This window comes from Coniophora puteana (genome assembly GCF_000271625.1).
Source record: "Coniophora puteana RWD-64-598 SS2 unplaced genomic scaffold CONPUscaffold_1, whole genome shotgun sequence".
Lineage (NCBI taxonomy): Eukaryota > Fungi > Basidiomycota > Agaricomycetes > Boletales > Coniophoraceae > Coniophora > Coniophora puteana.
In genome coordinates, this window is record NW_006913053.1 from 2,049,418 (window position 1) to 2,072,104 (window position 22,687).

The 22,687-nt window shown below is 52.0% G+C and overlaps 8 protein-coding genes across 8 annotated transcripts; 4 read left to right on the forward strand and 4 right to left on the reverse strand.

Annotated features, from left to right (window-relative positions):
- Positions 1-294: 294 nt before the first annotated feature.
- CONPUDRAFT_43687 (maintenance of mitochondrial morphology protein 1) lies at positions 295-1,374 on the reverse strand (the record flags this gene model as incomplete). Its single annotated transcript, XM_007764209.1, has 5 exons — positions 295-552; positions 611-748; positions 799-897; positions 949-1,065; positions 1,117-1,374. 5 exons carry the CDS (start codon positions 1,372-1,374, stop codon positions 295-297), a joined length of 870 nt encoding a protein of 289 aa, XP_007762399.1.
- A 350-nt stretch (positions 1,375-1,724) lies between these two features.
- On the forward strand, positions 1,725-3,222 carry CONPUDRAFT_115032 (tubulin-tyrosine ligase; the record flags this gene model as incomplete). Its single annotated transcript, XM_007765151.1, has 4 exons — positions 1,725-2,321; positions 2,372-2,449; positions 2,503-2,859; positions 2,914-3,222. The coding sequence occupies 4 exons, from the start codon at positions 1,725-1,727 to the stop codon at positions 3,220-3,222; spliced, it is 1,341 nt and encodes a 446-aa protein (XP_007763341.1).
- Positions 3,223-3,383: 161 nt separating this feature from the next.
- Positions 3,384-6,489, forward strand: CONPUDRAFT_161296 (Pkinase-domain-containing protein; the record flags this gene model as incomplete). Its single annotated transcript, XM_007765152.1, has 9 exons — positions 3,384-3,871; positions 3,920-4,204; positions 4,257-4,613; positions 4,668-4,733; positions 4,785-5,142; positions 5,193-5,792; positions 5,853-6,070; positions 6,136-6,408; positions 6,456-6,489. 5 exons carry the CDS (start codon positions 3,384-3,386, stop codon positions 4,864-4,866), a joined length of 1,278 nt encoding a protein of 425 aa, XP_007763342.1. The 3' UTR covers positions 4,867-5,142; positions 5,193-5,792; positions 5,853-6,070; positions 6,136-6,408; positions 6,456-6,489.
- Positions 6,490-6,779: 290 nt separating this feature from the next.
- Positions 6,780-8,728, reverse strand: CONPUDRAFT_115042 (uncharacterized protein). The gene is made up of 7 exons (XM_007765153.1): positions 8,311-8,728; positions 8,138-8,237; positions 7,937-8,088; positions 7,563-7,888; positions 7,221-7,503; positions 7,081-7,167; positions 6,780-7,031 (listed from the first exon to the last, which is right to left on the reverse strand). The coding sequence occupies exons 1-7, from the start codon at positions 8,522-8,524 to the stop codon at positions 6,871-6,873; spliced, it is 1,323 nt and encodes a 440-aa protein (XP_007763343.1). The 5' UTR covers positions 8,525-8,728; the 3' UTR covers positions 6,780-6,870.
- A 2,937-nt stretch (positions 8,729-11,665) lies between these two features.
- CONPUDRAFT_133983 (acetyl-CoA synthetase-like protein) lies at positions 11,666-16,060 on the reverse strand (the record flags this gene model as incomplete). The annotated part of the gene is made up of 18 exons (XM_007765154.1): positions 11,666-12,404; positions 12,454-13,465; positions 13,524-13,744; positions 13,806-13,833; positions 13,892-14,029; positions 14,086-14,317; positions 14,435-14,574; positions 14,628-14,717; positions 14,773-14,842; positions 14,894-14,920; positions 14,968-15,007; positions 15,063-15,090; positions 15,138-15,156; positions 15,220-15,520; positions 15,580-15,593; positions 15,654-15,740; positions 15,799-15,902; positions 15,953-16,060. The coding sequence occupies 17 exons, from the start codon at positions 16,058-16,060 to the stop codon at positions 13,406-13,408; spliced, it is 1,707 nt and encodes a 568-aa protein (XP_007763344.1). The 3' UTR covers positions 11,666-12,404; positions 12,454-13,405.
- Positions 16,061-17,430: 1,370 nt separating this feature from the next.
- Positions 17,431-18,910, forward strand: CONPUDRAFT_34137 (uncharacterized protein; the record flags this gene model as incomplete). Its single annotated transcript, XM_007764186.1, has 6 exons — positions 17,431-17,557; positions 17,619-18,066; positions 18,125-18,269; positions 18,317-18,370; positions 18,428-18,744; positions 18,787-18,910. Coding segments are annotated over 6 exons (1,215 nt in total), but the record flags the coding sequence as incomplete, so codon positions are not given.
- Positions 18,911-19,203: 293 nt separating this feature from the next.
- On the forward strand, positions 19,204-20,222 carry CONPUDRAFT_44957 (GTP-binding protein ypt5; the record flags this gene model as incomplete). Its single annotated transcript, XM_007764290.1, has 5 exons — positions 19,204-19,264; positions 19,327-19,367; positions 19,427-19,564; positions 19,632-20,016; positions 20,068-20,222. 5 exons carry the CDS (start codon positions 19,204-19,206, stop codon positions 20,220-20,222), a joined length of 780 nt encoding a protein of 259 aa, XP_007762480.1.
- A 48-nt stretch (positions 20,223-20,270) lies between these two features.
- On the reverse strand, positions 20,271-22,623 carry CONPUDRAFT_161301 (uncharacterized protein). The gene is made up of 2 exons (XM_007765155.1): positions 22,275-22,623; positions 20,271-22,216 (listed from the first exon to the last, which is right to left on the reverse strand). The coding sequence occupies exons 1-2, from the start codon at positions 22,478-22,480 to the stop codon at positions 20,473-20,475; spliced, it is 1,950 nt and encodes a 649-aa protein (XP_007763345.1). The 5' UTR covers positions 22,481-22,623; the 3' UTR covers positions 20,271-20,472.
- Positions 22,624-22,687: the final 64 nt, after the last annotated feature.

Sequence of the window (22,687 nt, forward strand, 5' to 3'; positions counted from 1 at the left end):
GGCTGATCCATACATGTCATCTTGTTCGATATAATGTTTCGGGTATTTGCACCAGTAACTTGCAATGCCAGCCTCTATATAGCTACTATATATCATCCAATTCCACCTGTGGGCTCTCAATTGAAGGCAGTAGATAGACAGCTGCGTGTCGCTGTGCTTCAGCCAGACAGACGGTTCCAACTGTTTACTACGACGATTCATCAGACATGCAGATATATTTCTAGTTTTTTTAAATAGTCGTAAATTATAGCATTACGCTCATTACACATTGACAACAGTAACGTTAACACAACATTAGCTGCCACTTCCTAGCAATTCCTCCTTGACGGCTTTGACAGTACTCAGGCCTGGAAGAACGACGCTCCAAACCCCGCGTGTAGCCAGGACGCGGTGTATTTGTTGCTGAATTAGCTCATGGAGTTTGGGTACATCTTTAAGCATAGCTCGACTGCCCATTAGTGACGATGTCTTGACGTCAAGAGTAAAATCAGGCAGCAGCGAAAAAGTTAGCGTTGGTATGGGTGATGAAGGTGCTGGAGTCGTTAATATTATCTATGTAGGAGGGTAGGCAATTTTAGTGCGACGAAAGATATCTTAAGAAATAACGTACTGAGGCCTGGAATAATGACAGAGCGATCGTAATGGACACAGGAAGTCTTGCAAATGACGGCATAGGGTAATTGAAGAGGTATGCTGTTGAGAGTGATATCGATACCACATCTGTATAGGTGACGTCCAGCTGCACGTTCTGAGACAGTGGGACAACTGAGTTTGCGGGAGAAATGTTGTTAACAATACACTCACTGATTCCTGGGATATAGCGTTCTTGTTCACCCGAGCATTAGATACTTGAGGGGCAGAGATGCCAAGATCGACGGTGTGCACGGAGATATGGTCCTAAAAGCGCGCCTGAGAAGCCATAAACGCCATTGTGCTTAAGAGACAAACCAGAAGCCCGACAGGACGAATCTTGTTGGCGAATTCTTCTATTCGCTGTCTCGCAATCTCGTCCCCTGCGTCTCCGGGAGTGTCCTGTCTCAATTTTGAGCGGTAAACCTCTGTAATCTGTGCAACTTCAGCGCTCTGTATTCGTAAAGTATATGCGTGATGAAACACCTGTTGCGCAAGCATGTTGAACCATTCAGCGGACTCTGTGTCTTCTAAGCTCTTGTCACTTGAATCGTCCGCTTGCTGGTATGCAGGTCCATCAGATTTTGGTAGCTTTGGGATTGGATGATAAAGAGGGGAAGCCTCCGAAGACTGGGTCAAGAACAAGTACTTGAGGATGAGCCAAAGCACGACAATGATAGATAGCTGGCCGAGGACAAGCCCTTGTGTGAAGGTCGGCGTTAATGACATTAAGTAGCCAGCCATGTCGGATTTTGAGGAAGAGAGCGAGTGATGGACATTCAACGAAGTGTGATACCTAAGCAGCACGTTAGCGACACACCAATTTTATGTTGCTAGGTTGAGTGTTTATATCCAGGTTATATGCACCGGACACTAGCAGGGGAGGTGGTAAGTTGTAACCGGTTGGGCGTGATTTAGGCTACCACAAACGCCCATTTCGTCACCCGAATAGCGCGTGTACGCCGCCGGCCCGTATCCATCTAACAATATTCTGGATCCCTTCGCACACCAACTTAAAGTGCGTACGCGGGGGACTACGCTCTACTACGCTACTTTTCAACCAGGCTCATTATCTGACATTAGTTCCATTATAGATGCCCAATATCAACGAGCAGCCGAAAGCTTATGTCTCGTGGCCATCTGCCCCGCTCACAGACACGCTGGTAAAGAAATCGTTGCACAACCTTGGGCTGTCAGAACAGGTCGTGGACTCAATTCCTTCATCTTACGCGACCTTGATACAATGGTCCACCTATGACTCCATAGAACATTCTCTGGTCAATGACAACGCTCAAGCTGTGTTGTCCTCTTCGTATATCATCCGCAAAGCACTCATTCGGAAACATTTTTTATCTCGTTGTATATTGAATTATCTCACCAAGCATCCTGAGTCGCTACTAAAGAATGGCACGCTTCAGACTTGGGATATCGAGCTCTCATTCGCAGACGAGCTTGATGAGATGTGGACCGATGACTTATACGACTTAGGCAATCAGCTTGAAGCCTCTCCGTCGCACTGGTGGATTCTTAAGCCAGGCATGGCCGATCGAGGAATGGGCATAAGAATGTTCAACAGCAAGCTTGGCCTGCAAGATATCTTTGAAGAATTCGAAGAAAGCGCCGACAGTGACGAAGAGGGCGATGAGTCTACCTCAGTGATGGTTTCTCAGCTCCGTCATTTTGTCATCCAAGTAATGTCTGCGACCAGCTCGTGCTCCCCTGATCTAATTGTCGTTATCAGAAATACCTACCGACTCCTCTTCTCATGGATCCGTCACAATCTTTGAAGGCCGGGAGTGATGCTTTGCAAGGCTACAAAGTTGAATTGTATTTCTTACAGGCCTTCGCTCTCTTATTAACCTAGGTTGACAGTTCCACCTGCGTACTTATTGCATTGCCTCCGGGAGTTTGACAGTGTACATGTACACTAGGGTTTTGGCGCTGTTCTCTAGCGTGCCTTATGTTTCTCCATCTGAGCAAGCTCATGAAGATCGGCTGCTACCTTCAGATCTCGCAGCACACCTCACCAACACCTGCTTGCAAATGCATAGGGGCGAACAGGGCGTACGACTGTTTAACGACTTAATCGGTTGCGACGTACTGTCAGGGCTTGGTGATGGAAAACGAAGAATGCTTACTCAGCAAGATATCGAACTGATTTTACAACAAATGGCAGATGTTCTCTCTGAAACATTCAAAGCTGCCCTAGAAATGCCTGTTCACTTCCAAGTACGTCGTCAAACATTGTGACCTCAGACCCAACTGAACATTGAACACTGCCAGGTTTTACCGAATGCCTTCGAGTTATATGGCGTAGATTTTCTGGTCTCCCACGAGCCAGACTGTAAGGAGAGTCGTTTCCCGTTCCAGGTCAAGTTGTTAGAGGTCAACGCTGAGCCTGCCATCGAAATGACTGGTCCCACTTTGACGTGGATATTAGAAGACATGTTCAATGCAATAGGACAAGTTTGCGTTGAGCCCTTCCTCAGAGGGACGAAAATATCGCCAGACGGGGACGAGTGGCACGTAGGGGAGGTTCATCACAACCTTCACAAATGTTTAGAGGTTCAAGTACGGGGTCTAGGTGCTTAGAATACATGGGAAGTATGATGACATAGGGCTAGCATGGGTATTCTGCAGTAATAATGATAGGTTGACAACCTCGCAGCGTAAACTTCGTGGCTCGGCTATCCGCGTTTCTTGACGGAAAGAAGTACCGGTCCATGCTTCGTAGTGCTTGATACATCACAACCATGTCCTTACAACCAGAATCATCCACACCTTCGCGTAAACGGTCCAAATGGGACGAGGAGTCACCACATGATGTCCAGTCTCATAATGCTATGAAACGACGCGTAAAGGCGAGGTCGGCAACCTCTGACACTAGCCGTCTATCCTCCCAAACGCCCAGCATCCCTCCAGACACGCCGCGACAGTCGCGACTGCAGCCGTCCTTTAGCCTGTTCGTGCCACCACGGACTCATCACCCGTCGATAACGCCTTCTCGTTCAGTTTACTGTTATGAGCGTCTCAACCAGATTGAGGAAGGCTCGTATGGCGTTGTTTTCCGTGCTCGTGACAAGCAGACAGGAGATATTGTTGCTCTGAAGAAGCTGAAACTCGAAGAGGAGAAACATGGCTTCCCAATCACTGCTCTCCGAGAAGTCAATGCACTCATGTCTTGTAGGCACGAGAATGTTGTGCGAATACGAGAAGTGGTCGTCGGCGAAACGTTGACTCAGTATGTCCATATCATGCTGTTTTGACCCAGTCGGCTCACCTGCTCGAGAGTGTTTGTTGTGATGGACTTCATAGAGCACGACCTCAAAACACTCCTCACACTCATGCCGTCTCCGTTTCTGCAGTCTGAGATCAAGACATTGATGATGCAACTATTATCCGCGGTCGCCCACTGTCATACGAACTGGATCCTGCATCGCGATCTAAAGACGAGCAACTTATTGATGAATAACAGAGGCACAATCAAGGTGGCAGACTTCGGTCTCGCAAGACGTTATGGAGATCCTGTCGGAGTCGGTGGACTAACTCAGCTCGTGGTTACACTTTGGTACAGGTAAGCAATTCCTCTCAGGATTTTTGAACAAGACCTCACCGTAATATTCTAGGGCACCAGAGATACTCCTAGGTGCAACGACGTACTCTGCCGCCATTGACATGTGGTCTGTAGGCTGCATCTTCGCTGAGCTATTGCTTAAAGAACCCCTATTTCAAGCCAAGGGCGAAATTGAGTTGTTATCGATGATTTTCAAACTGCTTGGTCCTCCGACGAACGGCTCTTGGCCAGATTTCTCATCCCTACCCTTGGCTAAGACTATTACTCTACCTCCGCCCATCCCGCCGCAATTTCGCCAGAGATTCCATTACCTTAGTACTGCTGGCCTCGACCTGCTGATGTCGCTGCTTACTTACGATCCTGAGCAAAGGATTACGGCAGCAGAGGCCCTACAACATCCTTATTTCACGTCAGTACATCTCATTTTGCTAGTGATATCACGCTAACGCTTCGAATGTAACAGTGAATCACCACTCCCGAAGCATCCTGACATGTTCGGCTCGTTCCCTTCGGCTGCTGCTGGAGAAAAGTTGGTCCTTCGCCTTTTTCTCGCGAGCAGAGTGGCTTACTACTTTGACAGACGAAAGAAGCCGTTCGACAGTCCATCGGCCCCTGCGAGAGCAGCCGACTACAAACTGCTAAGTGAGGTAGATATAATGTGATTGTTAGCATAACCTAGTATATACAACCCTTGTCAATCTTATGACTATGAATCTTCCAACTGCTCAAGCACTGTCCTCATCCGTCTGAACCTTTCCCTAGTACGTTCCATCTCCCCGCACTTGTCATAGAATTCCTTGACTTCCTCAACAGTGAATCGGTAGTCCGCTGCGATTTCTCGTAAAGTCTGATCAATGACATGTAAGCCGCCGTCTGGGGGCATTTCCGAGCGTTGACCGAATGAAATCGAGCCAAGTGGTATAGATATGGCTGGTTCTCTAGCAAGTAATGTAAGCAATTCTCCCAGTGATGATCAAAGACAACGTACTCTGTCCGCCGCTTCTTGCTAGGCCCTTGCTCTTCTGGCTCTTCGCTGGCTTTGCGTTTAGCCCATAACGGTGGAGGGTCAGCGCCTATCCGCACGCCCCAATCGGGGCTTTCCTCCCCGTCCTCTTCTTCGGCTGGGGATCTCCGTGCCAGTATGGCAGAGGTTGATGCTGGCACAGGCACAGGGTGCAGTTCAAGATGTTCGAGAGGCATGTTCATTACCATGAGCCCCTCTCCATGACTACCGATAATCTGGTCCTGAGGCTCATCGACGGGCTTTTCGCGCTTTTTGCGGGGTCGTTTTGGCTTTTCCTCGGCCTTGCGAACGTAACCGTACTGTCCCTTTTCACCCGGAACTGGTTTCTTCTGGTCGACGATAGCACCTATCATGTTGTCCAATCGGACCGAGTTCTTTTTGTATCGCTCCCGCCAAGATTGCCATGTGTGTCGAGTGACCCAAGCAAACTCGGGGTCGGCGTGCTGTTCGCATAGTTGTTGGTACAAACGGTTACCAGTTCGCCCGCCCGTCTCCTTATAGGGAATTTTGGCTGCTATCCATTCGCAGAGGTGCAATTCATCTTCCTCGGTAAATTGAGTGCGTCTATGATTGGATTTGAGGATTAAAGTAACTGTTTTAAGCGGGAAGGGAATGAGCACGTACTCTTCGCCTGGCCGTCGACCACCTGGATTCTTGTAAACCAGTGGGGTGTATACCAGTTGCCCTTTCTCGATACACTTCTTGACCCACAGGTATGACTCAATGTATTTGTCAGGGATTCCTTGGTTTGACTTGACGAGGTGTTGAAACACCTCCGTGTTAGGGTCCGCAAGAATAACACGGGCAGACTGAGCGGAGGCTGTCGGATCCCCTCCCGAGTGCTACATATACGATACACATCAATACCGCCGCAAGAGTTGATGTGCTCGTAGCAAGCATAACGCACCATGATTCGCTGACTGAGCGCGGCCCGGGCATTGACGTTGGCGATGCTCGGGTGAATGTGCATCTTAACAGGCTCTCCTTCGTGAACGAATATTTGCTTGAGGAGCATTCCCGCAATCTTGCATGCCTCGACATAGGTGTACGGCACGAAGTGCCGTTCTGGTCGATCTATGCTCGTCCAGCACAGGCGCAAGCGCTCTTCCTCTGCGGTGCCTGGTTGCACAAGGACGTGGCCTTGTCTGGGAACCTTGGACTCTACGCGGCCTCCCAGCGCCTTCGTGAGGTCAGCGACTAGCGCAACAAACAATTCTACCAACTCACCGCTATGGTTTCACATAGCTCGGCTTGAATTTCCTGTGGGATGTCCTTCTGGATGAAAAACTTGACGGCAAGTCCGTTTGCGTCTTGGAATATCGGCTGAATAACAGTAACAACATATCGTAAGCAGATGGAGCTGCTCAAAGAACGCTCTATCCGTACCATAGCGAAGGGGGTGCAGAGGCCTAGGGTGTAACCACAGGGAGGGGTTGGGGTTAGATGGGGTCAGAACCCGCGTGTGAGGTTAGGGTTGTTTGGTCAACAAACAACGGCAAAAACCACCGCCACAGGTCACAGCGAAACACGAGAGTGAGCATGAGTGAAGCACGCTGACAAAAACCTAGATTTATTCTATGTAGATATTTACCAACGTATATCACAATATATATACAGCACATTCTCCAATAAATATGGAGATCTAAGGTAGAACCTTGCCAGGGTTCATAATATTGAGAGGATCGAAGACCTGCTTGATCTTTTTCATCCATTGTATGCTGACATCGCTCTTCGAGTACCGAAGCGCGTCGGTTTTCATAGACCCGATCCCGTGCTCAGCAGAGATAGAGCCCTTGTGCGAAGCTTTTGAAGATATCAGAACCACGCCTCCTCTTCGGTCTGATGCACTTACCAACAACCTCGTAGATGAATGGCTCTAAAGCCTCCTCCAACTCAGGTCGATACCCATTCTTCGCAATGACGTTCAGGTGAAGGTTGCCTTGTAAGTGGAATATCAGCACGACTGAATATATGATCTCAGGTTTCACTCACCGTCACCGACGTGACCGTAGCCCATGACCTTTGTGATGCCATGGTCGCCATACAGGCCCTTGGATATCATCCGCTCACGTACTTGGTCGACAACCTTCTGGAAGTCGGTCAGAGGAACGGAGACGTCATACTTGTAGGGCTTCCCCTCCTTCTGGACACATTCAGTCAGACCCTCGCGAAGTGCCCAGATGTTTTCAAATTGGCCTGGTGACTGAGACAAGACACCGGTATTAATGAGCGACTCATCGGCCGACATGAGCGACTCGAGAAGAATGTTTAGTTTCTAGAGCGATCATGGGACAAGTCAGATGTTTGCGGGGCGGAGTTAAGATAAAGGCGGACCTCCTCGTCGTGAGTGTTATTCCCACCACTGGTCTCTACGAGAACGAAGCACTCGGCATCGCCTACTTCGTCAAGGTTAAGAATGGGACCGAGACCGTGCTTGACACCCATGTCATATGCCGTGCGATCTATGTACTCGAATGCAGACAAGATTTCGCCGAGCTGTCCTTTGACTTGCTGGTAAAGTGGAAGGACATTGTCGAACTTCGGAAGAGCAAGGAAGAGGTTGTTAGACGCCTGAGGTGCCGGAGGCGCCATGATAGACACGCCAGTGACGATACCAAGTGTACCCTCCGCGCCGATAAACAGTTGCTTCATGTCATAGCCTGCGACTGGATGAACTCGGAACGTGCCTTGCACTGATGAGTACTAACCAGTATTATCCTTGCGCAGGACGCTCAGCTGATCAAGGATCGTGCCGTCCGGGAGAACGGCTTCTATCCCAAGAACATTCCCGTGCAGAGAACCATAGCGGAGTAGCCTGAGACCACCGGCATTGGTCGAAACATTGCCTCCAATCTGACAACTATGGGAAGCTGAGCGAATGTCCTGAGAACAATGGCGGGACAGCACACCTTCCCTTGGCCCCGAGATCAAGAGGCATGATATGCTTATGGGGAGCGATATGGTCTGACAAAGATTGAAGAATGCATCCAGCATCGGCGACAAGAATGCCTAAAAGAAGAGAAGGGCGGAAATTGGACAAGGGTGAGTGATAGGAGGGGGAAGAAGAGTAGCATTGTGTTACCAGAGACGGGGTCAAAAGAACGAACATTTGACATGGCACCCAGGCTAAGGACGATTTCTTTGCGAAGTGAGATACTGCCTCCGACCATGCCAGTGTTGCCTCCTTGCGGGACAATGCCAATGCGGCGGGAAGCACAGTATTTCACAATTTCGCTGACCTGCTGCGTTGTGCGTGGACGGAGAACGCAAGTAGCATGGCCAAAGTACTTTCCCATCCAGTCGACATTGTAGGGAGCGAGGTCGTCTGAAGAGTTTGATGCAGGAGGGAAAGTAGAAAGAACAGCTGAGGAGGGGAGAATCGACCGAAAATGATCTATATCGACCTGCTCTACGTCGTTGAGATGGGAAAAAGAGGGCGTGCTGTGAGCATAGCGGGGTGCGGGGAGACGGGGAAAACGGCGGAGGCGGTGGAGGGCGAGCATGTCTGACCGGGTTTTGCAATTGATGGTGAAGACCACATAACTAAGTAGGTAATTGGGATGATTAATATGTGATTGCGTGGCGTGAGAGGGCCGCGTTGCCGGTCTGACCACAGGCCTTGGTTTTAGATTTGTTGCATTCTGTACAGTAATTTAATTACTTCCCATTCCCTCTCTTGGCCAGCCTTGTCCGTCCCCCGTCCTCCCGTCCTTCTGTCCCCTCGCCACCTTCATTAATATTCCCTCCATCTCCTCCTCTCCTTGACACCTTCACTCCGCCACGTCCATGCTCGACGGCCATGATGACGACAGCCAGCCCTCGATCGACACGACGGATGCCGCCCACCCAGGCCAGTCCGATTCCGTAGCGGACCCATCATACCCACACCCAGACGACTCGCACGCCGACACAGACGTCGACGAGCCTCATCTCAGCCTTGACCAGCCGTCCTCTCCGACCGCCTTCAAGGTCGCAACACCAAAGGCCGAGCCAGTACCCATGCTCGACCATCCCATTCACTCCCCACCCTCCATCCAGAACCCTGATGCTGTCAGCGTGCACAGTCTTCCTGTTGTCCACGTTTCCCAGCCACCCTCTTCTCCCACTCGCCCTTCCACAGCTCGTTCTGCTGCCCGAACGCCCGACCTGTCAGATGAATCCAGGCTCACACCTGCCACCTCGACCACCCGCACCACTATCGCAGCCGGTAATGGTCCAACTCCGAGACCGAATGCTCGCCGCGCCGAGGTAAACAGCCTATCCACTGACCCATATTCCCTGTTTGTGCTTCTAACACGCCTGTTCTGACCACGCCTTGTTGCAGCCTCGGTCGTCTGCTAATCGGCTCTCTGGCTTCTTTTCCAATCTGATCCACCGTCGCGAGCCGCTCGGCGTTCCCTCGACCCGCCCGATTCAAGAAGAAGCCGGCAACGAGCCATCGGAAGCTAATTCTCGCTCTTCCTCGCCCCTTCCCACCCGGCCCGTTACCCCACCGCCGTCGCTACCCCCACCCACCCTGCACGAGCTCGGCCTCTCTTTATCAGCACTCACTCAAGATCTCTCTCCCTCCCACTTCACCGCACCCCCAACTAGCGGAACATTTCTCGCTCCACATTACCTCCTTCTCTGCCACCAGCAGGGCCTCGATGTCCTTCCCCTTGTCTCCCCTCCCGCACCCCAGCCATATGCCCTCATCCGGAGAGTCAGTTTCAAGTCCGTCGTCGTCATGGAGCACAGAGGCGTCCTCGTCGCCATCGCTGGTCGCAGAGATGGCGTCAGGGTATATGCTCTTGAGGAAGTCAAGAAGGCCGTCGAATGGCGGATAGACATGGAGGTTCGTAAGGAACGAGAGAGGTACCGTAGGGAAGAGTCGAAACGCGGCGGTTCAGTAGGCTCTGGCTTCGACTATCGTGAATCCTCTGAACGGAGAGGCAAAGCTTCTCTTTCAACTGCACCGTCAGAACCTCTTCGTCCTTCAAAGCTCACCCGGTGGCCTTCGCAAGGTATCTCACCGACTCCCGCCACTCCCAAGAAACCTAGGCCGCCGACAATGCAGCCTTCTGCAACCCTCCCTCCTATGGGGCGTCCCCCGCCTTACTCAACTGTTGCAGACTCGACTCGGCCCAGATTGCGGAACCAGCCATCAGCTGTGTCCATCAGCATTGAACGACCCCGAGGTTCCTCAGTGTCTCATGTGGTGGTTCCTCCCGCGCGTTCGCCTACTCCTCCCCTTCCTGGCACAAGTGCAGAAGAAAGACCTTCGAGGGAACGCAGAGATTCGAAAGCTAGTGCCTGGATGGAGACTGGAAGTGATGATGGCGACGCCATTGATGTGCTAACTGCTGGTGCGAGTGGCGGCCAGGCCTTGGATGAACGAACAAGCGCGATCCTTCCAGCGCGAGATAGTGCATCTAGGGAGGAAACTCAAGCCTCCCGTCCGTTGCCAATACGAAGTCAAACTTTACAAGGGAATCGGCGGGGTCGTCCCGGGAGTTTAGACCTTACGCGATCCCGGGCCAATACCATACCCGACCCTGCTCCCTCTCCTAACTTACTCACTCTCCGGCAAGCCCTGCTCCAAGGCCCTGCAAATGAGGCTGGAGCGGAAAGGAGCGCAGGCGCAGCCCCAGAAGGGGATGACGACGAGGAAGACGAGCGCCCGGTTGTGCGAGAGCGTATCACACTTGCCCAGGCTCTCATGGAAAGTAGGTCACCAGAACTACCCCCGGCCGGCTCAGTACAACCGCAAGAGCCGATTCTCCTTAATACGACTCGATCATCAAGGGAGGCTGACGATGAACCATCAACAAGTATCCATACCAATGACGCCCAGTCCTCGCACAGCAGACCCAGCGTGACTAGGAGACGCCGTAGATGGTCTGTCCTCGGCAATATCCTCACTGGGCCATCTCAAGATCAAGATATGCATGCCATGGAAAGTCCGCTTGCTTCCCCAACCTCTGTTGCGTCTCAAACAGTTACCGAGGTCGAAACACGACCGCTCACTCGGTCAATGTCCAATCGCTCTCGCCAGTCTAATCACCATCGTACTTCAGAACCCCGCCGACCTTCCACTGCTAGCGGTCATACCGGTGCTCCTTCTCTTCCGAGGTCTCTGCCGACCCAAGATACACCTCCTGTTCCCTCTATTCCCCCATTTACTACTTCCTCCCGTTTTTCACGCTTCTTTAGTGGTGCATTCGGTCCTAGACGTTCGGAAGAACGCCCCATTGCATTAAATATCAAGGGATTAGAAAATGAGCACAAGAAGACCGGCTCGCAAACACCTTCTATCCCTCATATACCCCCTCCCAAGTTGGAATATGTCAAATTACCTGGCACGAAAGGCTCTTTGCTCATCAAGGCCGTTGAAACGCCCAAGAAAAGGTATATCAGAATGTTTGTTCTATTATGGTCTCAATGCTCATTTCTCGGCCAGCTTCTTGGCTATTCTCTGTGGCGAGAACGGGGAAAAGGTTGAGCTCTTCGCTGGCACGTACAAAACAGCACTAGGTCTCTCTCGGACGTTCATCCTTCCCGACTCACCACGCTCCCTCGAACTCCAGCTGCAAGGGGATGACCTAGTGGAGGTTTTCCTAGTCTTCCCTCAGAACGTATTTGGTCTGGAGCCTGCCACGGTCAGAGTTCGCGAGGTCCGAATTGGGAGAGCTGAACGCAGAGCAGCGCGTCGGAGAGTCAGGGAAATTCGCTCAGGACAAAACAACGATGTCTTTGATACAGATCCACCACCCGCGGAGGACGAAGAGACCAACGTCAACATCAGTATCGGATTAACCCCTCCTCATCCCGCGGAAGATCGCCCTAGTAACTCCGATATTCAGTTAACAGATGCGACCAACACGCCAACGGGTAGCACACATGGCTCCGCTCTGGCTCACGCCGAGGAGTTAGTAGCATTGGCTTCTGCTCAGGTAGGCCCTTACACGACCTTCCAGCAGCTCTCGTTTGCTCCCAAGTTCCCGCTCGCTTCAATCGCAGACGATTATATTATACCACCCACTTATCCCGATTTCCTTGACTATCGCTCTGAGTTTGAACCGGACACGAGCGTCAACGACCTTGCTAGCATCCAATTTTCACCTCCTGGTTTACCCATGCCTGCTCCCTCGCCGCCGTGTAAGTGGTTCTACAAGGATCCCAAGGGCAATATTCACGGTAGGCCTTATCTTCCTTCTGTTGGCCTGCGTACTCACAGCAGATGAAGGTCCATGGAAAGCGACTTTAATGCAGTCATGGTACAAAGAGGGTTTGCTTCCTCCAGATCTACCGGTGCGCAAGGAAGAGGACGAAGACTACATACTCCTAAGGGAACTCCGGCAACAGTGCATAGATCCCGTGCATCCCTTCCGAACTGCCGCACCGCCCGTCACTACTCAAACAGCTTTGCCCATGCCTCATGCTTCCAAGCCCCTGCTTGCCCCAATATCGCTCCTCGTGCAGCCTCGGCATTTTGGTCCCCCTGCGTTGTTCTTCTCTACTCGGGGTGGTCACAGCACATCCATCGTGGATGCTCGTGGGCGTTCTATCATCAAGGGCAAGTTTGTGTGGAGCGCAGATCCTGAGGATGACTCCAAGTCCGTGTTCAAAATGGGCGATGTGAAGCGACTGGAAGCCTTTGATGTCAAGGAACGCTCCGTCATTGTTGCCATGAGACAGGGCGGGTTGGAAGCCATGGACTTTGGTGATGCACTGTTGAAGCCCGCGGACGAGTCTCGTACCCTTCTCCCTAATTACACACCCCCGCCATCGAACACCAACCGCCGCAGCCCGTTCGTGTGGAAGATCGGAACTCCGATTGCATCGTCGTCGAATCCGGCGGCGGCACTGACGCAGAGAATGAAAGGAGGCAAGAAGCCAAATCATACGCCCGGCAAGTCTCCCTCTCGCTCCGAATTTGGAGGCACCACCGACAGCGAACTCGAGTCTGCGGACGCGTTCCTTTTCATGGGTCGCAAGGAGGACGAGATTTATTTCTGCGAGCGCAACGCAGGGGCATTTAGGATATTACGACTTGGCCCGGAAACGTCATGATCACGACCACCGTCACGGACGCTTGGTTCGGCTATCTTATTACACGAGCATATAGGAATTGTTTCCACAGCATATTATTCACATTATATCAACTGCAGTGCATGTTATTTACCACCAGCAATTTATCACAACTTGGCTACCCGCTTGCGCAATGCGGTCTTGAGGATCTTGCCCGTGGATGTTTTCTGTGCGAAGGTGTCACACTGATTGAAAGCAGGAACGCTGAATATATGATAAACTTACCGGAAGCTCTTGAACGACCTCCACCCACTCCGGGGTCGCGAAGCCTGGTAGACGGGTGCGAGCATGCTTCTTGAGGTCAGCAACGAATGCGTCGTGATTTCCTTCCCACTTGGAACTGCGCTCAGGGTGTAAGATTGCAAAGGCCATCGGCCGCTCGCCCCACTTTTCATGGGCTCTCGCCACGACGGAAACCTCGAGGACATCCGGATGAGCAGCAAGTTCTATCAAGTAAAAAGGTTGAACAAGGATGGCATATGCGGTTTGCCTCATGAACGCTCTTACCTTGTTCAATAGCTAAGCTGGATGCGTTCTTCAGAGAGTCAAGGACGTCAAGATTGATCACGCTCTAGCGAAGGCATCTCACACACCTCTCCACCAGATATGATGAGGTCCTTACTCCTGTCCATGATAGCAACGACGCCGTCTGGGTACATTACCGCAAGATCCCCAGAGTTGAAATAGCCGCCTCTGAAAGCTTTCTTCGTCGCGTCCGGATCGCGGAAATACTGGAACAGCAGTCGGCCTCATGATTATGGCAGCGACCGATGCTAGATCAACGCACCTCCTTCATGACAATGTTGCCACGGGTGACAATCTCACCCACGGTGTTCCCATCCCTCGGCACGTCAATGAGTTCCTGGTCATTATCGTGCCGTGGTGGATACACCACGCGAACTTCCTGGGCAGTGGCGAAGCTCTGGCCCTGGCGTGCCATGAGCTTTGCCCTGTCCTCGAGTGAGAGCGACGACCACGAATCTTGGTCGTAGCATCGTGTAAACGGACCGTAGGTCTGACAACGGGATGCATGAGTTTAGGGGGAAAACGGTGGAAAAGCGGAGCGGGTGCACCTCTCTAGGGAAGGGCGCTTAGTTGGTGGGTCTCTCAAACTAAAGTACTCAAGATTGACTCACGTTAGGCCATAGACGTGAACTGGTTTGATACCTTGTTGCTCGAGCTGACCAATCAACTGCGCAGTAGGAGCCGCCCCGGCAATAATGGCAGTCACAGGCTGTGGTAGCGGTCGAGCATCCGGGTGGTTCACGATGCCAATCTAATAGAGTACAGGTGTAAAGACAAAAGTAAAAGCCCAAGAAATATTCGTACCTGCACAGTAGGAGCTGCACAATAGTGAGTGACCCTTGAGTGGAGGAAGTGTCTCCAAATTGCATTGTAATCAACACTTCTGATCGTGACCTTGGAAAACACTGTTACAAAGAATACATTTAAAGCTGTATTGTGCTTTTCTGACCTGTTTTGCGCAGGCGAACACATTTGCCCATGGATAAGTCCATCCCGCGGCGTGGAACATCGGAAGAATCCTACATTGCTGTCAATGATCCTCGTAGGAATATGCGATGACGAACGCTAACCAAAGATATGTAGACTCCTTGTTCATCCTTTGCAGGATTTCAGCGCGCGAAATATCATAACTTGCTTGACTCACTGTCCCTCTACTACATTTCCTACAGCAGCAAGGTAAGATCCTGACAACAAGGCGCGTTGAGTGATGGGGTGTTTGGTCTTTCCTTTACAACTCACCTCGCAAGGTCGTGAGCACGCCCTTTGGCTACCGAATGGTCAGCATGAACCCGCGTCAACAGAGTTCGAGCTCACCTTCCCCGTCGTTCCGGACCTTTTCAAGTCGAGGGCACAACATTCAAACCTATCAGAGGACAAAAGATAAACATTAACTTACGTGTAATTGAGAACAGCACCCGCGTCCTCGTCCCGCTCTACGTCTAAGCCCATCCAGCCTCTCTCCCTACTGAAGCGTCTTCCGCTTGCCAAAAAGGCTTCATAGGGATCATCGTCCCTACCAGTATCATTACTGACGATAGTGGGTATAGTCGTCCCGCGAATGAGATGGGTACACTCTTGGTCAACAAGGATGAGCTTCGCTCCGCTGTGCTCTAGGATATACGCGACTTCGGGAGGTGTGAGGCGGGTGTTGATAGGGGTGAAGATGGCACGGGCACCGAGGACACCGTGGTGAGCATCTTGGGGTAGGTTTGAGCTGAGATTTAGGTAATCTATGGTGAAGCTTGAAGTCACGCACCGGCTATCATCGGGCTGAATGATGCGGGAGGGATGGTGACAAACGGGACCTTGGCATGGATCTTGCAAGCTTACCAGTTGGGAGCTATGACTGCAACCCTGTCCCCGGGATTGATACCAGCTTCAATGAGAGCATATGCGAGGTTCTGGATCCTCTGTGCCCTACAACGCGACATGCGTGAGCCTTTTAGCCAGGTATCAGGTATTCGGAACGACGGACCAGACGCGAAAGGTGTATTGAACGGGATATTTGACATCCGGGTGAAGGAGCGCTATGCGGTCCGGATAGACAGTAGCTGCACGCAGGATGAACGAGAGAGGATTCTGTGTGATAGTGAGCCCCGGGCCTGCATAATGAAGAGTCACGGTCGTACGAGGGCATGATGGTTGACGGAGATCCCTTGAACCTGCTTTTGCAGATACGTGGCGCCTTTTGGAGGCAGGCTAGCTGCTGTTGGCTGGAACGGAGACAGCGAGTGCATCTGGTAGGCTATTCAAGTTGTTGCGGAGTAGTATTAATCACAGTCCCCATACTTATAAAGTGCAAGCGACATAATAGCCGGGACCCACTTATTGCCGCCCGTCAATCTCCCCGTCATTCAGGGGCTAATAATAATACCTTCCGTGCACCCTGATTGGGCTTGGGCCAATGTTGAAACCAAAAACATGTGACAGACGAGTTCTTTATTGCTGGTCTCCCAACTTTTACTTTTTTTTTTTGGAACATAGTACGTATTCCGCTAGCTGACGAAACGCGTAGCGAAAAACTAGGAATTGAGGCAAACTACCCTGTTTCATCCCAGGTTGAGCTGTAGCGCACGGACAACGGTATTGCGGTCTATGCATTCTGATCTCGCCCGTTCATCCCATGTTCTTCCAACATGCATGTCTCTACCCAGCCCCTCCTCATCTTTCGGTGCCTCAGTCCCGTCTCAAATGCGCTTAAATACTCTCGAGCCTCTATTCTTCCGTTACATACGCTGAAATGATGCTCACCCTACTCACCACTGTTGCATGGGCCATCGTCTACGTTCCTTCAGCTCTAGGTCAGTCTGCACCCTTGATTGTCGCTTACTAATTCTAATACTTCCCTTTCAGCTGATTCCAACGACTGGGTCAATATACACTACGTAACAGGGCTTTCACCTTCATCAGCGACTCGTGATGCTCAGGAAAAGATTGTCAAGAGTGCGTATAACACGGGTCGTAAGGGCCCTTGGAGTAAGTACATTCAGCTCTTTGTATGATAAAAATCGCTTACCTCAGCGAGCAGGCGTCACGAACGTCGATGTCCTCCCACCCAGCCAAGATCCTCACGACTATCTAAGCTGGGCTCCATAGTAATTGTTCATTTGCTTCCTCATCCGCTTGTTAGCTGACCGGTTTCCGTTCAGTCACTGGCCAGACTGTAATTGGTGTAATGGAGGCAATCAGCGCATCGCTCCCGAATCTGGATCCAGTGCTATTGGCGCTCCAGCTAGCTCTCCAACCTCTTCAGACGATGGCGACAGCCCTAGTGAAGACGAGGACCCCTACGCAGAAGAGATTGCTCTTGACCCACACCCTACTATGTACTTCGTGAATATGGTATGCTTCGTTTCCTTAAAAGTGAATGTTTCCTGACGTGACGCTCGAGGCCAATGGTTCTATAATCATTGAGCAAAGCAGCGTCTCGCCTGGATCAAATCGTGACTTCGTCGGCGTTGACATGAATGCTCTTGGCCAAGCCACCAGCTCCCAGTCAGCAGACTATCCGAGTTCTTCGTTTTTACCGTCGTCATTGTCGCCCACGTCTTTAGCCGCTGCACCGACCACTATGTCTGCATCGGATCTAACCAGCCAGGCGAGGCCTCCTCCTATGACCTCTCCAACATCGTACCGGACAATAGACGGGTCTCCGACCGCAGCTCAGGATCCAGCCCACACTTCCAAATCAAAATGCACACCTTCTCCCACCAAAAGCATGGCACTAAGCGCGAGTATGTAACACCTTGTAGTTTATCAAGTATTATGTGTGAATCCTGACGAGAACATCAACAGCTTGGACAACCTGTCCATACGTAACGCGCGATGGAAAGACCAATCCTGACGTACGAACACTGCGCGGGCCTACAGCTATCAACGACGCATCCCAGTCGATTCTGTACAACGCCATCGCTTATGCTCTGACGAGGCAGACCTACTACTCCCAGAGTGTTGCCTCCTTTCTTGATACCTTCTTTCTTGACTCAGATACCAAGATGAACCCTAACCTCAACTTCGGTCAAGTCGTACGAGGTCCAGACGCAAGTGGCCAGGAAGGGACATTCACTGGGATCTTGGACTTACGTGGCGTGGTCAAGATCGTCAACGCCGTTCTCATCTTACGAGGTACTGGGAGCAGCGATTGGACCTACGATCGTGACCAGGGTTTGCTCCAGTGGTCGAAGACATACGCGAGCTGGCTGGGAAGTGCTCCTGTCGCCACTAAAGCAGCATCGAGACCAAAGTGAGGCAGTCGCGGTACCTTGCCACAGACCGATTATTTAACGAGATCGAGCTGGTAGCAACCACGGCACCTTCTTCTATTCACAGTTTGTTAGCGTACAGATTCTCCAAGGTGATCTCAGCGGGGCGCGAACTTCGTTGGACTACTACTTCACCCATCAATTTAAGGATCAGATTGCAAAGTCCGGGGAGCAGCCATTCGAGGTAAGCAAAACAGGCAATGATGGCTACCTTTGCTGATGTAGGTACAGGCTGTGCGAACACGCCCATATCACTACCGATGCTTCAATCTCGAGGCGATGATTGTCGGTCTTCTCTGATCCTACGAAAGTGGTACCAAATGATTCTGATATTTCGTACAGACAAATGCCAAGCTTGGAGACCAACTGGGAGTGAATTACTGGACGACGAAATCCAAATACGGGACCACTATTCAAGACGCACTCGATTACACCATGAAGTTAAACCCCAAGACGGAGAAAATTGACGACATCTTCCCGCACGTCGCGTCGGTTGCTGCTGCTTACGGGGATCCAGGTGGCAAATACGAGGCGTTCTTGCGACAGCACGACGCGTCGTACCAGAGCCAGCCGTTCTGGTACTACGATCAGACGGCTGCTCTGCCAAATTCGCCGGCGGCGCAGTCGTCAGCAAGCCATCGACGGCAAGCCCCAGGTGCGTGATCTCGATCTTTGTGAAGCCGGAAACTGTTTGATTAAAGCTGTTCTGAAGGGACCGATGAGGCCGACTTTAGCTGCCCTGAAATATTCAGTGTGGAGCCGCAGGTAGAGATTGCGGACGGGATCTTTGTGACTTGCGATGACCTGAAACCCTTGTACGAGCTGACCAGTAGTAACGCTACGGTAACTTAATAGCGTGCATGTGCCCGTCTGTGTGTTGTCACGTTCTGATTGTGGGGGTAGTGTAGTGTACAGGATGGGGGAGATGACAACAACTTTGAACATTGTCATCATTAGAATGAAACCGCAAATAGCAACCGGCAACACACAGCCAAATAAGTGGGAAAAGGACAGCACCACTATCGCAGTCCTTCCGAGTTCTCGTCCTCTCCGCCAGCGAACCCCGGTCCCGACCACCCTCCTCGACACCTCTGCCCACCCCACGCCCTCTCGTTGCAATGGCCGACGCTGCTTCAGGCTCAGTTGATAGGTCCGTCCAGGTCAAGCTCGTCCTTCTTGGTCAGTTAATTACCTTTGTATTGCCACCTTGTCCTGTCTTGACGATGGCTAACCCTGACCAGGCGAGGCTGCCGTTGGCAAATCATCTGTCGTGCTTCGATTTGTGAGCTCATCTTCGCTCCTTTCATACGAGCAAACCAAGATTAAAGAAGAGTTTCGCAGGTCTCCAACGAATTCCAGCCAAATAAAGAGCCCACAATCGGAGCCGCCTTCCTCACCCAGAAGTGCCGTCTCGAGGACAGAGTGCTGAGATATGAGATATGGGACACGGCCGGGCAGGAGCGCTTCCACTCGCTCGCGGTAAGCCCACGACCTCGCTAACCGCCGAAACCTTTCTTTGTCTCATCCATGTGGCTTTCTCCACTAGCCCATGTACTACCGCAACGCGCAGGCTGCCGTTGTCGTTTATGATGTCACGAAGGGGTCGAGCTTGGAGAAGGCCAAGTCCTGGGTCAAAGAGCTCCAGCGCCAGGCCAACCCCAACATCGTCATCGCGCTCGCCGGCAACAAGGTTGACCTCGTCCAATCCTCGTCCTCGAGCGGCAACACGTCGACATCCGAATCCGAAGATGAGGCAGACGATGCAACCGCCACGCCGGGCGAGACGCCAGGCTCACCCAATGGTGAGCCCGAGAGCCTTCGACAGGTCTCCAGAGAAGAGGCACATGCGTACGCAACCGAAGCAGGTCTCCTCTTCTTCGAGACCAGTGCGAAAACGGGCGAGGGCATTGTCGAGATATTTACAGAGATTGGTGCGTGCTACCCTCCCTCTCCCATTTCACTTGATACTGAACAAGCTGTAGCCAAGAAGATCCCAATTGAACACATTTTGGCTTCTACGCGCGGCGGCGCGGGTCGCCCGGGGGCGCAAGGTGCCCGCGAGGGTGTCGGTAGACAGGGAGGCGATGTCAACCTCGACGAGAACCAGCCCAAGGGCAGGGATGCATGCAACTGCTGAGCAATCTACCTTCACCTGGTCTTTTGGACACTTATTTCTATTAGTACCATCGGATGTCTTTTAGTATACACCTTTTACTTTTCATGTTGGATCTGTGCTTCCGTAGTTGCGTTTGATACATTATAACATGCTTTCAACACAATTATGAGTACACTTGGCTTGACGTTAGACCTCGCAGACAGCGTCCTTGCTATCAGCGGTAACAAAAATATTATACAATGCAGGTTGATTACTTCTATAATCACACGTTTTATCGAGGCGCCATGTCCAGGTCTGCGTAAGGTGGAGGTCTCAAGGTGTTCTCCGATTCATGCTCACTTCCAGGGTTCAGATACGGTGGCGGAGCATGAGGATGGGGAAGATGACCTTCGACATTGGATATATGCGGTGGTGGCGACTGTCGCTGTTCGGACTGGGAGTAATTGATACCAGGCGAAGGAGAAGAGGGGTGCTGCTGGTCACCAGGCATCCGGAAGTCTGAATCGATCGATGGTGGCGGGTCCGCGGGGTCATCGAGCGCAGGAGGAGGCGGGGGTTGATCTCCACTTGAGTTTTCTACGCGGTCCAATACAAGCCCCAGCGCCTCCACAGCACGCACCGGCTGGCCCATGTCAGCAAGCTCTGTCACATCTGTGTCTTGTGTTGCCATTTCAAGGCTAGGTGGAGGAGTGGTAGGCCGCCGAGTGTCTTCTGCGTGGCCATCGAAGTGCTGGGACGCGGGGAAGCCAAACAAAACTCCTTCTCCGGGAATCATGGGTTGTGGTAAAGGCGGAGGTGCAAGGTGATCGGCCGCATCTTCCGGAACTAGAATCTCCGCCTCGGACTCCAAGAACGTAGGGAGTCGTGACGACGTCGAGGGGCTTGCTTGCCAAAACGGAGGTGGTGGCTGCTCGCGATCTTCAAAAGGGGGCGGTGCAGAGTTGTTGACATAGCTGGGACCTGCCTCGCCTTCCTGATAATGAGGCGCCGAAGCTTCGTTGTCTTCATGGCGGACTGTCATAGCAGGGGGCCGATCGTGTTTCTTTTGGTAAGCGGCGTCCATTGATTGTTCGACTTGTGGTAATGGGGCCGGAGGCGGGATCATATTGAGAGGAATCGCAATTGAGAACAGGCGCTCGGTGTGGTTGGTTGTGTCGACAAACGAGACATGAACGAACAGCCGGAAGGTAACTGTATGGAGCAACGTCGTCTGCGTGATCGATACACATTGCGTATCACTCTCCATGGATCTATACTCGTCAAACTCGCGCGTATGGTCCGAGGGAGACGCAGAGGGCGAGGATTGGTGCAGCACAAAGCGTAGCTTGATGGCTCTCGACGAGTGAAAGCGACAAGATGCACCCGACTTCGATACGACTGTCCTATAAGATGCTCCCATGAACAGAGGCGACTGGAGCTTTTCAGCCGAGTGCACCATGGACGAGGAGCCTTGTACGTGTTGATCGACGCTAGGTCCTTCGTCAGCATCAGCCTCGTCATCTGAGTTAGGCTCGTGTTCATCAACAGCGCCCCGCCTGGCCTTGACAGACCGTATCAGCTCCGTCTTGACGTTGCGGAGTCGCAAACCTGCATTAACGACAACATCCCGCGGTGGAGAAGGAATGGTAACATAGACAGGTATTGGTTCACCGACGTGGAATGTGTCGCGGGGCAACTCTACCTCAACTCGAGCAGGGTTGTCTAACGTATGGACGAGGGGTGACGGAGGGATGTTATGGGTATGGGACGTGTACCGTTTTGTGTGCACCGTCAGCGTCTTGGAGACGGGGAGACGAGAGGAGGCGGTTGGATGGAGAGTCGCGGTAAGAATATGGGCGAGGGATGAGTGGGGAGTATGAATGCACTGGGGCACATCCGAAGTCAGGGGGATGGCAAAAGGGAAGGAAGACGGGATGGGCTGGCTGCCGCCAAAAGTGTCGAAGAGGACGACCTGCTTGCTGAACAGCTCGATCTCGTGGTCGTACGCCGCCTCCACGGTGCGGAGTGTGATCGTCCTACCGAGTCAGCTTGTCTCAATATTGCGCCTCGTAGGTGACGGATTTATGTGCCTACACTTTGTCCCATTCACCCTCTTCAATGCCTTTAACTTGCAATTCGCCCTCGATGGCTGCATGTTCGTCGTCAGCGCCGAGATATCCTTTCTGAAAGTTGATCGCGTCCGCGGCTGGGACCAAGACGAGCTGTGGGCCTCCACCATGCTCCGATTGTGTCGAGGCGTCACCGGCAGAGTAATGAGGGGGTGCAGCGTCAATCTGCATGCGCTCGTTGAGGTGGTCGAGGTGGACGACAAAAAGGCGATAACTAGACGGGGCTGTCCTCTGCGACGCTGACCAAAGCAGAGCAAATGGCTCGGCTGAGCCTTGGACTGGCTGAGCCTGCACCGGAACTGCATCACATTCCGACACACTCGCAAAATCCAAAAGCACGTTTTGATACAAACACCACCACCGGCACTCGTGACTTTA

What these genes read in the sequence shown, in the direction of transcription:
- CONPUDRAFT_161301 (XM_007765155.1), bottom strand. Translation starts at nt 22,480, where the DNA reads ATGCAGATTGACGCTGCACCCCCTCATTACTCTGCCGGTGACGCCTCG. An exon ending in GAGGGTGAATGGGACAAAGT is followed by an intron (nt 22,217 to 22,274) that starts GTAGGCACATAA and finishes CTGACTCGGTAG; the next exon opens with GACGATCACACTCCGCACCG.
- CONPUDRAFT_115042 (XM_007765153.1), bottom strand. Translation starts at nt 8,524, where the DNA reads ATGGGAAAGTACTTTGGCCATGCTACTTGCGTTCTCCGTCCACGCACA. An exon ending in ATAACACTCACGACGAGGAG is followed by an intron (nt 7,504 to 7,562) that starts GTCCGCCTTTAT and finishes TGATCGCTCTAG; the next exon opens with AAACTAAACATTCTTCTCGA. An exon ending in ATTCATCTACGAGGTTGTTG is followed by an intron (nt 7,032 to 7,080) that starts GTAAGTGCATCA and finishes TATCTTCAAAAG; the next exon opens with CTTCGCACAAGGGCTCTATC.